The sequence below is a fragment of the Enhydra lutris genome, unplaced genomic scaffold (genome assembly GCF_002288905.1).
Source record: "Enhydra lutris kenyoni isolate GAN:26980312 unplaced genomic scaffold, ASM228890v2 scaffoldscaffold36, whole genome shotgun sequence".
NCBI lineage: Eukaryota > Metazoa > Chordata > Mammalia > Carnivora > Mustelidae > Enhydra > Enhydra lutris.
In genome coordinates, this window is record NW_019154120.1 from 11,465,564 (window position 1) to 11,482,701 (window position 17,138).

A 17,138-nucleotide genomic window follows, 5' to 3' on the forward strand; every position below is an offset into this window, starting at 1 on the left:
CGTCCCATTAAAAGTTTTACTTATGAGTGCAAATTAAGACATGTAATACAAAGTGATTTCAAGCATATTCTCTGTAGACTATTCACCTAAAAAGATGTCTCATGTGCATATACACTAACACACACATACGCAAAAACATTCATGTCGATATCACATTGTACATTAGAAGTAAAACAAAGTGTGAAACTGTTGTGGTATTCTAAAGTGCTTACCTATCATCTTTCTGTTGGTCGTAAAGAGATCGGTTGCTTAGAACCATGTGTCTAGTCTTGGTACAGGACTACGGATAAGACATTTGAAAAATAGTCCTTATATATAGATACAGTATTATTTGTCTTTTTGTAAGTGGAAATAATAAGCTTAAAAAATATGCTATCCAAATAGGGCAGTGTGTAAAAAATATGATTTGTTTAAAAGTTAATCCCTAATTTTAATTGTTTATAAAATGAGCTTTCTCATAGATGTCTGTATCTTACAACGAGGACATGCATCACTTCATCTTTGAACACAGTTGGCTTTGAAAGAGCTCAGGATAATTGGTTCAATAGGAACATCAGCTATGGCTTGTGGATGATAATGAGTGCCTAAGAATATCGCTACATAATAATGGCCTTGGATAATCAGGTGAAACATTTTTAAATTAGTAAAATGTCGAGTTGTTCTGATCCTGTTTCACTTCCGCTGCTATGGCTCAATACAGAGACAAAACTGGTCTTCATTTGCTATGAATCAAAAGCATCGCAATATAGAAACTTGTGTTGTGAATAAAGCACATTGTTGCAAACTGCCAGAAAGAAGAGAAATGAGCTTTCACCTCACAGGGCTGTTGGAAGAATCTGGGTCATGAGCTGCTACAGTGCCAATGATATTTCCAACTTGGGTAGCTTCTGACACCTCCATGGGGTACAAAGGTGAGGAAAACACGGGGGGCTCGTCCACATCCTCCACAATTATCTTCACTGTTGTCGTGTCGCTGAATGGTCCCAGGCTTAGAAAGCGAGGGTCGGCATCTTTGTTTGCAGCTTCTATCCGGAGTGTGTAACTTGTTTTGGCTTCAAAATCCAGGTCCTGTAAAGAAAGTTATTAGGGAAATTAAATTACCAATTAAATAGTCAGCTAAGCAGAGCCTTTTCATTTATGAATGCCAATAAGCATAGAAAGGACTCCGCCATGAAAATGCACCATCAGCATTCACAAATAATAAATAATAATGCCAATCAGAATCCTTGCTGCTTCTCTGGCTCATAGACAATGGTAAGTGCTTTGGAGCTAACTTAATCCACTCTGCTGCCGTGCATTGCATGGGCAAATGCAAATCTTTAGAATATTATTTGAAAGACAACTGATAAGATTGAAAACTCTTTCCAACAGGGACATCAATATAATATCCTTCCACCATGTAATTTAACTGCACTATCCAGGGTGTGCATTAAAAAGAAAGAAAAATATAACTTTCCACTGGTTTTCTCATTTAAAAGGTCATCTTTATTGATTTCAGGGACTCCATTACAATCCTGAGCTGTTAGGTGGTCCAAGGCAGCCACACAGCATGGGTGTGATGTTGAGTGTTGTGCCATCTGAAAACACAGCCAGTTCTCGAAGAAGCACCCATTGTTTCTTTCTCCACAATTCCTCTACCAGTATACACTGTGTCTCTGTTTGTGTCTGATGGCTGAGAGTTACATTCCAAAATCTCAGTCCTGCAACTTTCCAAGATGATTAGCATGCCAACACTTAACTCAAAAATAGTGACCCCAGTTAAACCATTTGGTAGCTTTAAAAAAAAGTTGTAAGGGCAATTAAATGTTGTCCTAGGAAAGCACCATCTGTGAAAAAAAAAAAATTACATACAAAACATGCTGAAGTTGTTTGTGACAATAAAAATGCCCCTCTTTTTCAAGGAAGAGAAGAGAAACAGAAACGCTTTCTCTTATTTGCAAATAAAGAGTCACAGATTTTTATGACTTTCAAGCTCAATCTCACCACTGAAAAACTGTCCCCAAATGTTCCTTGCATTCAAAGAGATAAAACAAAAATATCCTTTTTTTAAAAAAAAGTAAAGAAATGGACCGAAATGCTACCAAATATAAAGCATGGTTTACTTAATTGTAATTTTTACCTAATGGTTACATAACAAAAATGTATTAGAGAAAAGGGGCTAAAATGTAATGTTGATAATTGGAATCCAACTTCATCTCATGTGCATGGGCAGGTGTGTGCATGTATGTGGGAAAGCATATATTCCAAGTCATCCCCAAAGGTGTGGTGCTGACTAAAATAATGTAGTCGTATAAATAGAAAATAGGATATATAGATACACACACTATATGTATATATACACTGCATGTATGTCTATATGACAAGCAGGATATATATTTGTACTGTTTATGTAAAACATAACGTACACACAGAAACCCATGTACATACAAAATAAATATAGATAGGTGTGTGTTTGCAGCTATATGTTACATAAAACGTTTCCATGGCTCAGCTCTGGTTAATACTGAGGGGAAAATATATAAATCAATACTCAAAAATAGGTTTACAATATCTAGATCAGGGAACACTTACTGAAATTTTTACTGGCTTCACATCTGTCTCATCCAAAAGACTGTAAGCTCCAGACTGTTTTGTTAATTACTAGCATTCCCAGGGCCCATTATGAATTCAGTAGATAGAAGGGGGCCCAATAAATTCTTGTTGAATTAGAAAAAACTAGACCACAGATATCCAGGACACACAGCCTTAAAACTGAACTATATATTTGCTCCAGGGAATCCTGATCACCAAAAGGAGGGAGTGGGGGAAGGAACAGTCAAGTATATTGGTTTTCTTTACCACAAAACACTTCTTAGAATTGCTACAGGAAAATGCAGTTTTAATTCATTCTGAGATTTCATCTGAAAATGCAGGGGCATGTGGTACACAGTGCCCTAAAGACCACGTTATTAACAAATTCAGTGATGTTTTGATGATGCTACCTTTTTTGCCTGTTACCTAAAAATGTTTCCAGACCCATGGTTCTCGACCAAATGTGGGGATCAGAACTACCGAGGGTTTTTCTGACACACGTGTGGCCCCTTCAAAGATTCGGATTCAGCAGATCCAGGATGAAGTGTATGTATTTTTAAAAGGCTCATTGGGTAGTTGTGATGCAAGGCCCCTTTTAAGAAGGCTGACCTCTGTGTTAACATTGTGTCGTGTCCATACATGTTATCCAATATTTAATTTGGGTATTGCTAAGAATAAAAAAAAAATTATTTACCTAAGTGCATTCACTTACTCTAAACACACACATAGCTTGGATAGTAACCTGTGTACTTTGTTCTTATATTACTTATAAAACTGGCCAATAAGAGAAATCTTACTTTTATATAGTGTGTGTCTGTGTATCACAGAATGTCTTAAAAATCCTGTTTACCATCTCCTTTTCAATCAATTCAAAACCACAACCACTTTTAAGATGTTCATTCAGCTCTATGAAAAGGGATAACAAGTATTTCTGTATTCACGTAAAAGTTTGACTGGCATATGAAGAAAAATTTAAAATTTACTGCACAAATGAATGCAACTATTTTATGGGAACTTTATTTTAAAATATGTCTAAAAGGCAACAACATGAGGTATAGACATCTGGATGCCACTGAGTCATAATGAAACACAGTATCATGCATGATGATTGGTTGCCTAAGAGCTATTATGAAAATAGAGCAATAAAATAATTCATAAGGCTATGAATCAAGATTACAGACAAAAGAAATTGCTACACAAAATGATTTTCAGAGCAAATCAGAATCAGCCAGACATCTAGTTTTCAAAGAGGGGTGTGGTGTGACAGATAGGGTTGTTAACCACATTGAAGAGAAAGCTTTTGCAATAAAATTTTAATTCTATTTCTCTTTCTTATTGACTTCTATCTAAGCAATATGTTCTATAACTATTAGATTTAATGAACGGAGTTTTACTTGGGGGAAAAGAAAGTTAAAATAACAACTGAGGAAACACAAAGTAAAAGGTAATGTCTAAACAGATTCTATCCCATAGTGGAACTACATATCACTGGAGACTACATATAATTGGAAAGTAAACCAAAACACTGTTCACCCTGTGGCCCACAACAGCAAGCAGTAGGTAGGGTGAATAAGAACCTGGATTCAAACGGGAGTCATGAGACCCAAGCCAGTGATGCCACAGAGCCATTCTGAGACCTGAACAAGGTGTGCTTTCATCTGTCCAGCAACATGCACGTCAGAGACACTGAAAAAGAGAAGCGGCTTGTTTGGTATATATTCCTAGACTACAAAATAGGGCTGTTTACATTTTTTGCCATCAGAGATGATGAACTGCAGGATTAAAAAAACAAAAAACAAACTACAAACTGATGGTCCACATAGGGTAGGCAGGTGGGGGATGGGTGAAACAGGTGAAGGGGATGAAGAGGACACTTTCTTGATGAGAACTGAATAATACACAAAACTGTGTGCCACTGTATTGTACATCTGAAACCAGTATAATGAGATGTTAAGTATACTAGAATTAAAACAATTTAAAAAATAAGCATTATAACTAAGGTAGGGGTGAACAACCTTTTCCTGTAAGGAAATAATACTAAATAATTGGGCTTTGCAGGTTGTACATTCTCTGTCACCTGTAAATGAATTAGTGTGGCCATGTACCAATAATGCTTCACGTACAGGCAATGAAACATAAGTTCTACATAACTTCTATATATCACACACCATCTGTCTTCCTCCCATTTTCTCAATCATTTAAAAATACAAAACCACCCATAGTCCTTGAGCTGTACAGAAACAGGCAGTTGTTTGTCAACCCCTGATCTAAGGAGCCCAAGATAATAAGCTTATTTTTCCAGATTAAATGCTCACCCTTCTTCCTTCTATCCCTTTTACCACAATTAAAATGAACTCTTCACTATAAGGAGCACACTGTCTTCCACTTCTTACCACCTGATGGTCCTTCTTTCATGTAATTTTGTCTTCCATTTGTTGTACTGAAATACGGAAACCCACCATCACCTTCTTTATTAATGTTCCCATAATCCCCTTACCTAACGGATAATAAAACTTTTTTAAATGGAAAGATAACCATAAATGAAGTTTTATACACATCTTTAACATGCATTTAAAAAGATGCAAGGCTGGTATTATTAATGGGTGTGAAAATCAAACAGCAGAGAGTTCCAGGGAAAGTCCAAAGTTACATGTGTAGAGGGGGAAGACACACTATGTGAAGTCAAGGCCATGTCCACCCACCACCCATTCCCTTCCTACTATAAAAAGCAGAATCCAAGAGCAATTAGGGTCTCTTATTATATATGGCATTATCACACTTAGGTTCTGCCCACCTCACCAACATACAGGTTTGCTATAAGGTATTCCTAAATTTAGAACACTTAGAACATTGACTGACAGAGTAACTGCTATATAAATATTCACTTTGTTACTATTACATTATTCTTAGTGCCATTACTTCCTGCTAGATTGTACGCAAATCAAATGAAAGATAAAACCAACCCTTCTTTCCCTATGTTTCTCCCATGACACCTAGGCCTACATCTTCAGTAAAGTCAGTTTATAATATAGTGGCTTGAATTAAAAAAAACAAACAAAACAAAACAAAAAACCCCAACTATCATTAATAGTGGGATATGCATAGTTGCCCCTGCCATTTTTAGCCTTTTAAATAGTAAAACCTAAGTTAAAACATCATCTTGAATCCATTTAATAAAATCACTGCACTGCATTTTTCTTTCTCTATATCTCTTGGCTTCTGGTCTCCAGCCAAATGTGCTCTCATTAAGCTCAGTGGCCTCCTTTTAGATCTTGCACTTTTGGGCAATGCTTGTGTTGATGTTTAGGAATTGATCCAAGTTAAACTCTTCTTTTGGAAATTGTTCATTCTGCTCTTCTAACCATGGCATGGTACCAAAAGGGCTGATGAGAGAAAGAGAACCAGAGAGAGAGAGTGTGCGCACATACACACACGTGCCTGACTCTATATTTAGTGTCTATGTTTAATGTTGATTTTGTATAAAAGCACTAAGACTATTGTCATTTTTAAAAACACTTCTTTTTCTAGAGATTCCAGCTATCTTTTGGATCAAAGCATATTCTGTTGCCTTCAATATCTTCCCTCCTTGTTGATCAAACTAATACACATCCTTTCCCCCCTAAGTAAATGGGCTTAAATGAGGCCATACCTATGGGAAAATAACCCTCAATTACAATTTTCCCTTTGCAATTATTTTACTCTAAATAAATCTACTGTCCAGAACCTTAAAAGTGACCCACAACCTTGAAAAAGCTCTCTCTGCTAGAATAATTTTGTACATTTAAATACAATAAGAAGAGTTCTAAAGTGATTCTCCCAACTATTTTTCAAAAGCAAAGCATACCTTCATTATGTGCAACTACGCGACTGCCTTTGTCTTCTCCCTTCCCCTGGTTGTGCCTGAGAAAGCCTTAATGTTTCCCCCACTTGCCTGAATTTAGACAGGCTTCTTCCTGCTCTTGGCCCCTGATCTACCATTTCTTAGAGCAGTTAGTATAGAAAGCATGTATTGTAAGTTCATTCTCTGCCCCTTTGAGATGGAAATTTTTTTTAAAAAGTTTCTTGCCATTTTTACAGCTTAGGAATGTCTTCCTCAAGAAACAGGGGAGTCATTTCTTTGAAATGTCATCATCAAGGAAGATAGAGCCTCTAGCTGCGAGCTGCTGTGGAGGGTAGGGGCCAACCTTCAGCCTGAGCCTTGCTCCAAGTTGTAAAACTACCTCCTGTCATGAAGATAAAAGACAATTTACTTTGCCTTTAAATAATGCTGTTATTCCCCCTATCCATACACTCTAGCTCTTAACTCAGCAGCCCTCTGCCTCATCTGACTTTAGACTGAATTTGGTATTTTCTGACTTAAAAAAAATTTGAAGACCGTCAACTAAATGCATATATGTTTCAGATTTTTAGTTGAACTTATCTACAAAGAGGCAGAACCATAAACTGCTAAATGTATTCCCCATTAACAATACACATTTATATAGTCCTTCCCATATATAGGTTATCATTCAATGAGTTTTACAATATTAATTTATTAACTGCTATAACTCATTGGTTCTCACAAGATAATACTGTAAGATAATATAGCTCTTAACAGATCTTTCTGACAAATCTGGAAACTGAGCCAAGGACAGACTGAGTTCCTCACTCATAATCACACGGGGTGGCCCCAGTGTCTTTGTTCCCACAGACTAAGAATGAATTGGAAGTATGAATCTGATAATCTTAAACAAACAAAAAGAGTAGTAGTGAATCTCAGTATGATGACAAAGGAAGAAAGTGGGATAAACCATATAAAACTGATATAGGAAATTAGCAGTCCATACTGCAGTGGTGAGAGAGGAATTGAGGGCTCTCATCACCAAACTGTCTACTGCCATCACATATTCTTTCAACTTGAGCACGGAATGCCTAAATCAGCAATTACCCAGATTCTTATCCATACCTAGTTAATGAATGTTTGGCTTTCTCGTTCATGTTCTGTTGTCTGGATTAGCTTTTCAACTCACAGAAATGTTCAACTAGGACTTCTGTATTAATTTCCTACTGCTACAGTAGCAAACCACCACAAATGTAGTGGATTAAAAAAAAAAAAACCATCAATTTATTGTTTTACCATTTTGGGATTCAGAGGTCTGAATCAAGGTGTTGACAGGGCTGTGCTCCTTCCCAAGGCTTCAGGGAAGAATCATGCCAGCTTCCAGGAGCCACCTGTAGTCCTGGCTCACAGCCCCTTCTATCTTCCTCTGGTTCTGTTACCGTGTCTCCACACTTCTGACTGAATCTTCCCACATCCCTTGAGATTACCCTGAGCCCTATGAGATAATCCATGATAATCTCTGCATCTCAAGCCCCTTAACTTAATCATGTCTGCAAAATTCCTTTTGTCATGTAAGGTAAACTACTCACAGGTTCCAGGGATTAGCACATGGATATCTTTGGGATGGGGGAGACGGGCGCACGATTCTGTGCACCACCACCACCTACTGTGAATTCAGCAGGCTTTTTTTTATTTCATAAGCAGAAAATAGAAAACAAGCCTTCCAAATGACTATATTCCTGCCCAGTGTCTAAAACGAGGTTCACACAACAGCTCAGGCAGAGGCCCCTATTTCCCAGCATGCACCACTGACTAAACCCAGTGACTTCCTGTGGAAAAGTCTCACACATTTTCAGGCAGGCTGAATCCAGATTATGACCCAAAGGCAGTTTAGCTCCTACTTTCCTGGGAGCTTTTATCAAATGGCAGCTGATATTAATTTCTTGCATTTTTTAAAAATTACTAATTTATTTTAATCCACACAATTATTTTGTGAGCAATGCTGAAACAGGACAGAATACTATAGTATATAGTCAGCTGACCTGAGATTCTGTCTTACTTTTGCCATTCCATATAATGTGTAACCTGAAGACTTTTTAGTTTCTTTGGAGCACAGCTGGGACTCAAAGTCTTTTTTTCTACTTTCCAGCATCCACAGTATTGTACAGCTCCTCTCTTTTCATGTGTTTTTTCCACTCACTTCTCGAACCTGGGGTGGCCTGTCTTGCTTTGATGAATGTAATGGGGCAGCAGAGATGTGCCAATTCTGGATATCGGCTTCAAGAAACCTTGTAGCTTCTGTTCCCACAATTCTTGGAACAAACCCAACTTAGCAAGTGGATGCTATGAGACACATTGGTAGCCCTCCTGGTCCCAGCAGATAGCCAGCTACCTCCACGCGGAGGCAGAGCCGCCGAGCTGACCAGGAGCTGACCACTGATCCATGTGTAAACCTACCCAAGACCAGCAGAAAAGTCAGCCGGCTGAACCCCCACCAAATTGCTCACCCACAAAATCATGATGTAAACAAATAGTGTTGTTTAAAGTAGTCTTTTTGGGGGGTGATTTGTTAAGTGGCAATGAAGAGCTGACACAACTGTGGAGAGAAACAGAATGAAAGTTTGGTGGCTTTAGGTTCTGATATGTGATGGCAGCACATCCAGTGAAAATGAACCAAAATAGACTCGAAATGAGCAAATGAAATAGCGAGAGAGGGGTCATATCTAGACGTGCGAATTTCTTTGAATTCCGGGCCCTTGACTTTTCTAATCATCTCCTTATTGGTTTATATCCTGTATTTATTAGCTAAAATAGATTCCAGGATCCATCAGTTCTCTCCCCTACTGATAATACATGCAATTCCTTTTCTTTTATTTATCCAAATATATTTACATTTTAAGTTTGCTTTGTTGATCAATTATGTATAAACTCTCTTAAAATACCCCACCTAAAAGAAAAAACAATTTCCCTTCTCTGAATCTTTCCCTGCCCTGCTAACTTAAAATTTTCAGTTTCACCAAGTAATGTCGAAAGCATTCTTCCCCTCGCTTTATTATGCCTTTTAAGTGATCTCTGTGCCCAACATGGGGCTTGAACTCATGACCATGAGATCATGAACCGCATGCTCCACTGACTGAGCCAGCCAGGCACCACTTCCCCTTACTTTATATACATGCTTTAGTGATGTTCTCAAGTGTTCCTTTAGTTTTAATTATCACGCAGATGGTAATGCTTCCCAGACCTAAGTTTGTACTCTAGACTTCTGCCTGGAGCTGCTATTCCTTATTCATGACCTCCTAGATGTTATTACCCAGATATCACAAGCACCTCATATTATTCAAAACCATATTAATCATCTGCACACTCCCATTCTAAAGAAATGACACAATTATTCATCCAGTTACTCCTACTAGAAACATTAAGTTTTGTCCTTAAATTCTCTCTTCAACTTTCTTATACAATCATTAAATTTTATCTCTTTCTTAAATATCTCTTTCTTAAATATGTCTTTCTTGGAAGCTTACCCATTGAAACTAATTTAGGAAACAACACGCCATGGAAAAAAGAAGTAAGGAAAAGATTGTACATTATCTGTGACTTGTACTAAGCAAAAAGAAAAAAAAAAGTGATGGACTCATTGGAAAATGTCTTTGACATACACATATTCTGAGAGACTGTTCTGGTAACTGTCAACATCAAAGCAAACAGAAAATACTCGTAAGCGAACATGGCCTTTGCCTCTTTGATCAAGACTATCATGTGTTGACATTTACATTACTATCAACTTCCTTCAAAGAGTGTCAATTTCTTATTTCCTTTCTAAGCCCTTAAATGCATCTATAATCTTGGCTATTCAAACACGGCTAAGTGTATACCTTAATAAGCAGATGACCTATTTCTATGCATACATGAGCATAATAATTAAAGTATTATAAAGATTTGCTAAAATATACACAGTAACAATGGGCTGGATAAATTGGAAAATATAATCTGAAATTCACAAGTTAATTACATTCGAGTTACTATATTAATCTTATCACAGTCAGCCTTAAAAACTAAAATAATAAGGGGCGCCTGGGTGGCTCAGTGGGTTAAAGCCTCTGCCTTCAGCTCACGTCATGATCTCAGGGTCCTGGGATCGAGTCCCACATCAGGCTCTCTGCTAGGCAGGGAGCCTGCTTCCTCCTCTCTCTCTACTAGTGATCTCTCTCTCTGTCAAATAAATAAAATCTTAAAAAAAAAAAAAAAAACTAAAATAATAAATAATTCAAAATGTATGCCTTTCCACAGTCCAACGAGAGAAATATCTTTGTTCCATTTGAGAAATGTGCCTCCACAGCACCAGGATTAATTGAATAAAATCTCTGAAAGAAAAATGTAATGATAAGAAGAAAAATACATTGGAAATGCTGCCGGTTCAACAGACCTCCACCACACATCAGTAGCATTTTATGAAATGCTGAAATACATACTTGACTCTGGGAATTAGCCCCTCATTATTGCAAGTCGTAGACAAAGGACACATTTCAATAACAAGATAGTAAACCCTAGCATTTAGAAATCCGCATGGCAGAGAGAAAGCTGAAAGGAAGCTGTATATTCTAACTCTTCCTCCTGCGCAGTGAAGGGATGTGGGCCACCTTATCAATACTTTGACAATAATGTTCCATTATTTGATAGCTTTGGCCTCATTCAGAATTTTAAAGGTATGAATATAAGGAGATTATAAAGATAGCCTAGAATCAGCCAGGAAAAGCTTAAATATGCTGTTTGATGGTGACAATGTGAGCCTCCGAACACTCCATATGCCAGAGACGAATGTGTACTTATCCTTCACAGGAAATGCATCTTGAAAATGTTCATTTTTTACTGTACTGTAACTTTATAGTAATGTATTTCATAAAAGCAAAATCCCATATTTAATGCCTACTGAGGAATTATATTGAAAACTGAAGTGCATTAGAGGAAAGATTGTCATCTCTCAAAGGAAAAATAGGAAACAAAAGCTCCCACATTGTAAATTATGATGCAGAAATGTAAGCAGAAAAAATTCTAGGTGGAAAGCAGGACAGTTTTCGCTCACATCGGATAATACTTATGTTTACACTTTGTGAATTTGGAAGCCCTGTGTAACAGGTTGTAGAAGTTATCATTAAATCATTCATAAATGACCAAAGCAGCAGTTTTCACTGTGAAACGCTGTACTGAAACAGTATTTAAACTATATAATCATGTTTATAATTCTGTAGTAATATCTACAAAAACCTTTAGCCTTTGGGATTCTGCCTCTTTAGTCATATTTATAAACATTTTCTATATAAGACATTGGAGGAATAATAACATAAGTGAAGGTTATCTTTCACAATTCTATACTAATTTTTCTTTTTCTAACGTATCTTTAAAAAGATTGTTTTCTTGTCTCTCTCTGCTCTGAAGTTCACTCTATGCAAAGTATAACATATGTAAATGTTTCAAAATATAAGTTTGCTCAAACCAGAATAAATCTCATTATAACCATGACAGTGCATTGTTTATGACAAAGGAATGAACTAAAGTTTTATTATACTATAGAGTACAGAGAGAATAAGTTCACATGATTATCAAGCATGGTCCACAGGTACAAAATACCCTATTTCCAAGAGAAATGATGATATAAATAAGCAGTAGAACTCTGTTATCCACATGTGAAATAATATTTAGAGACATTCACAATTACCAGAACAAGTACGTATGTCAAAATCCTAGCAGTGCCTGGTGGTAAACATTTTCCTTTAGTTAGGAGACACTAGAAAACCCATCAAAAAATGGGTCATTTTTTTGGACCGCCCATAGCATTCTACTGTACATCTAAATGAAAATTTAAAAATATTCTAAGAACAATGTAAGAATGTTTCATTTGTTTTCCTTCAGAATTTCTTAGTTTTAGTAGGAGTGCCCTTGTGACTCAGATTCAGAAATCCATTTTGGACTTCATAGATGATTCTACTACTCACTAGTACAGAAAGAACACTGGATTTATGGGACTCGTACATGTTTTTGCTGACTCCATTCGCTGTGAGAAACCTCTGGAAACATTTTACCTGGAATGAAATACAGAACCCCATTTCACTGAAATCGTGATACATAAAACTGAAAATCAAAATCCTGTCCTTGAGGACCATATGCAGTTGTTAGTTCTGACAGAGGGAATCAGAAAATCTCAAGGATAGACCTCCTTCGTTCTGAAAACAAAACAAAACAAAACAACAACAACAACAACAAAACAGCTCTCTAAAGAGACTAATTAAAAAAAAAAAAGTTAAGCAAAAGCACTCTTCTGAAATAGAGACTCGGGATCCTGTTGGCTTCATGATGGAAAAACACTTGGATTTGGGGTTAAAGACTGCCCTTATGAGGCTAGTGGACTATACTACTTTAAGATGGAATGTTTTAGGGGTAGTGGGCCAAGTATGGATATTCTATTTTTCATGAGTAGAAGCCGCTGTCTTTGGATTGAAGACGAAAGTTCATACAACAGTTCTTAGGAGCTACAGCTAAGCTACTGATTTTTAAATTACTTTTGTAGCCATTATTATTGAAAAGTCTTGCTAACCCTAACAGGCCTTCAGTGAATTCTTTGGGAATTTCTAAGCATATAAGCTCATTCATGATTATTTTACTGCTTCATTTCGGTTTGTGGTAGCCTTCTCTCTTATTCCCTTAGGATAAGGTAGATCGCTTTCAATCTAGTTGGGAGTAATAAAGTATTTTGAATTTTGAACAGCAGTTTAAAGAAGTGGTGGATTTGAGAGGCTAGAAACAGGTTGTGAACTCAGGAACTATTAAAATAGTTTCAGAGTGAGCCATGATAACCAACTTTAGGATAACGCTAAAGAGAACAGAAAAAAACATACAGCCAAGAGCTATTATGGATCAAGGAGGAGCAAGAAGATAGAAATGACTACAAAGCTGTAAACTTGAAAAAAAAAAAAGTGTGCTATTTGACTGTGACCAGAATTAACAGTTAATTCCCCAAACGTTAAAAAGTAATGTTAAGAAACTGAAGATGAACTTTATTACTGAACTAAATATATCAAATACATATATTTGTGTATATGTTTCTTCCATGCTTTATGCTCTTTATAATATATGAAATGTATGTGTTCAATAAAAATAATTTCAATATATATTTACAATTCTAGAATAGGAACAGATTGATTTCAGATGAATCTTTGAAACCTTTGAGCAACATCGTACCTTATTGCATTCTTTTTATTTTAGACAACAAAACAAAACATTTTGCCAACAGTTGGCCTATCCTAGTTATTAAAACTTTTTTACACAGATTGTCACCAGCTGAGCTAAAATAGCAGCTGTCCACTGGAAATAATTGCAGAAATGTTTTGCCCATTGGCCTAAAATCAAACATATGTTTTCCTGTAACAACTAAAATATAACTTTCTTTATGGACATGTGTTAATTATTGAGGAGTGTTAATTACAGAGTTATACACCTGGATTGTCAGACTGACATAAAATTCCATTATTCAGGGGGTGGGGGTTTTCCACATATTTTAATTTTTACTATTTCAAATAATTTTTTTTGCAATAATTTTTTTTTGATTTAACATTTGTCAAAGATCATGTCTATACAAAGCAGAAGGAATAAATAGCTCATTTTCCTCCTTATCTAATCAGTATTGGGAGCTAATTTAAATATACCATGACAGAGTCTTTAGTTTGGATTATAGGGATTTTCTATCTCCTTTGCACTTATATTTAGGGGATTATGATAAGCTTCACAACTTTTCATGCTCCATACGAATTCCTCAAACACTTCAATTAGTATAAACTGTAAAAAGGAATAACTGATAATGTAGCAAGTCTTCAACATTTCGGTTTCTATTTCCAACTTTGCACTGCTTTCACATATATGGAGTGTCTGTCTAGCTTCCTAACAAAGACTTTTAGTTGATTTTAGGGGTTTCATGCCTGGAATAGTCAACAAAGAAACATACTCACCTCTCCACAGAGGTCATTTAAAACAGCACATCTCCAGTGTGCCTTACTGTCTTAGCATTACAGATAAGGGCTGTGGGATTACGCTGTAGAGACTAGTCAGGGCATGATTACAAATGTCATTCACGATTCTCTATGATTCTGACACCTCAAAATAAACACAGACCTTTTCTTCCTAAAGTCAAAATAATAATAGTTCCACACGGTCATTTATTTTGTCCAATACATTCTTCTATCAAAGCAAACATGGCTTCCTGTTTTGTATGCGCTGTGGTGCTACCTTCACAGAACTTAAAAGTAAAGGAAATATTACCTTCTGTATAGTAATGATGCCTTCCTGGGTGTCTTTATCAACAGAAATCTTGAAAATCCCCAGTCCATCACCATCCACAATTTTGTATTCCATTTCAGCATTAGCGCCTATATCTGCATCAGCCGCTTTGATCCTGGCCACAACGGAGGCCACTGGCAAGGACTCTGGGACGTTATACTGGTAAGACCCTGTGAAATTCACATCCAGAAGTGAACAAATTACACAAAAGCTAACCCCAAAATACTTAACTATGTGGCCATTTTGCATCATCTTTGCTTAATTTGTTTTTGTATTTTACTTAAAAAATATGCTAAGGCAATATGAGATAAAGGACAGGTTTCATATAGACTCCAGAAATTCCTTGGCAATGATCTAATAATAATTAATATGTGACAGCAGAAACAGTCTGAGAAAGGCATGATAAGTGTCTCCATTCCTGTATTTCTACTGGTGAGAAATAAGCTATTTTTAATAATAAATAAATTTAACATGGTTATACATAAAATTAAGCATGTAACCATTGAATCTAAATAATTAAAATATAATTAATATTAATATTAAAAAATGAAAACAGCAGAACTTAGGCTTCATATGGGCGACAGAAGACTAAATAGTTCTGATTACTTATTGTTAGGATTTATGTAACAGTGTCTTTTACTAAGAAGGTTTCAGACAACTGGACAAGGACATTGATGAAAGATCAGATTAGCCTTGTTTTAGCTCATAAATTTATCAGAAATAAGAGTTATCACCGTGGGTTATATGTGGAACTGATTTGGGACACAATGACACAAGAGCAGAGGAGATATTATTTGTACCGAGGAAAGAAAAGTAAGATAGAAAGAGAAGCTTTCTAACTTTCTGTTGTAAAAATTCCTCTTCACCATCCTGCAAGTCAAGGAAAAGAAAAACTCTGGAAAGCAGATGACCATGAATCATCCCTTTGAAACCAGAAAACTCCTCAGAACCATTTTTCTCTAATCATCTGGTTTTTTTTCCTGCTTCCTCCACCTATTCCATTCCCTTCAGGTTGTTAAATGTGGTATATTTTCACTTTCTTATGAAGAGAAAGATTCTTTTCGAAGGAACTGAAGAAGGAAAATGTAACCATATGAAGGGACCATATTTTCAGCTCAAAATTATTGTTGTTAGCAATTTTATAAATTTTGTGAATAGTTACTGATTTAAAAAAAATGAAAAGATATGCTGATGACTTTTGATTGACCCCTTTCACATATCCAAAGCATTCTTAGTAAAATCCAGAAATTTTAAGGATAGAATATTAACTACACATGGTAGAGAGCATCCCGCAAAACTGAAAAACCCAATGACATATCCGTGGCTTCCCTCACTTTAATAAGTAAGAGAGCATCTAATAAGCTAGAAAACCTGTACTGTATCTTATCAAATCATGACAACTGAAACAACAAAAATTCTAAGTATCAATTCTTACCACTCTAGACTTAAAGAAAAATGTTTATTGTGAGCCCAATATAATTATGTTATTATTTTTCTTATTCTACAACCTTCCTCTCCTCTCCCATTATAAGCTATCAAGGACACAATTAAGGATGAGTTCCTTTTTTTATGAATGCTAAACTTAAGAGTAATTTCAACTTTATTTTCTTAGGAGGTATTAAAATGTTCTATAGCAATATCATATAACAGTATTACATATTAAAAATGTGTAAAATAAAAATGAAACATTCAAAGACGAAGTATTTGCAGGAAAACAGTGTCTTTCATGTTTACAGAGAAAGCTTCCTTGACATTGTTCACTTCGAAGATCTGTTTTTGTAAGGAAGTTTCGTTACTCATGTCTATCAAACAAACATTTTAAAGACATAATAGTCTATACAATTTCCTTATTTTCCTGAGCATTGTAAAGAAATACCACATATACTTACAAAAGGAAAAAAAAAAAAAAAACTAAAAGAGAGTGAGATGAAATGCTTTTCTATAATCAAGACATTTCTACCTACAATTCCAACCCCCCTTTTTTTCTTGGCTAAGTCAAAAGCCGCTTTGGTCATAGAAACTAAATTGAGGGCATGTGGTTTTCTGGTTCTTTGAATTGACTTCTTTTGAAACACTGAATGTTTGCACAAGAAAGAGATGGTAGAACTGCTAAAGGAATGTTTAATGTGCATGAAATGGCTAAAAAAAAAAGTATGGAGTAAAAAAATGAAAAAGTTTAGTGCTCTTCCATTTTTATCTTTAAAATAAATCAACACTTTCAGTGTATAGAATGCATGAAATTTATCTGAATGTACAATTGGCAACAACCTTGTAACTTATAGAACGTGTACAAAGAATATCTTAGAATGAAAAGATGATTATATAAATGAACTTAATAACTGGTATTAAAAATATGAACCAAAGAAAAACCATATTATATTGAAGACAGAAGTAATACAAAGATATGATTGCCTCTTTT

The 17,138-nt window shown here is 35.8% G+C and overlaps 1 protein-coding gene across 2 annotated transcripts in view; it reads right to left on the minus strand.

Moving 5' to 3' along the window:
- LOC111154245 (cadherin 7) overlaps positions 1-17,138 on the minus strand; it is a 106,595-nt gene that overhangs the window by 35,528 nt on the left and 53,929 nt on the right. For both annotated transcript variants that reach the window (XM_022513744.1, XM_022513745.1), the window contains 2 exons: positions 14,702-14,889; positions 815-1,068 (listed from right to left, as the gene is read on the minus strand). In XM_022513744.1, coding sequence (XP_022369452.1) covers positions 815-1,068; positions 14,702-14,889 — 442 coding nt within the window. The remainder of the gene's footprint in view (positions 1-814; positions 1,069-14,701; positions 14,890-17,138) is intronic.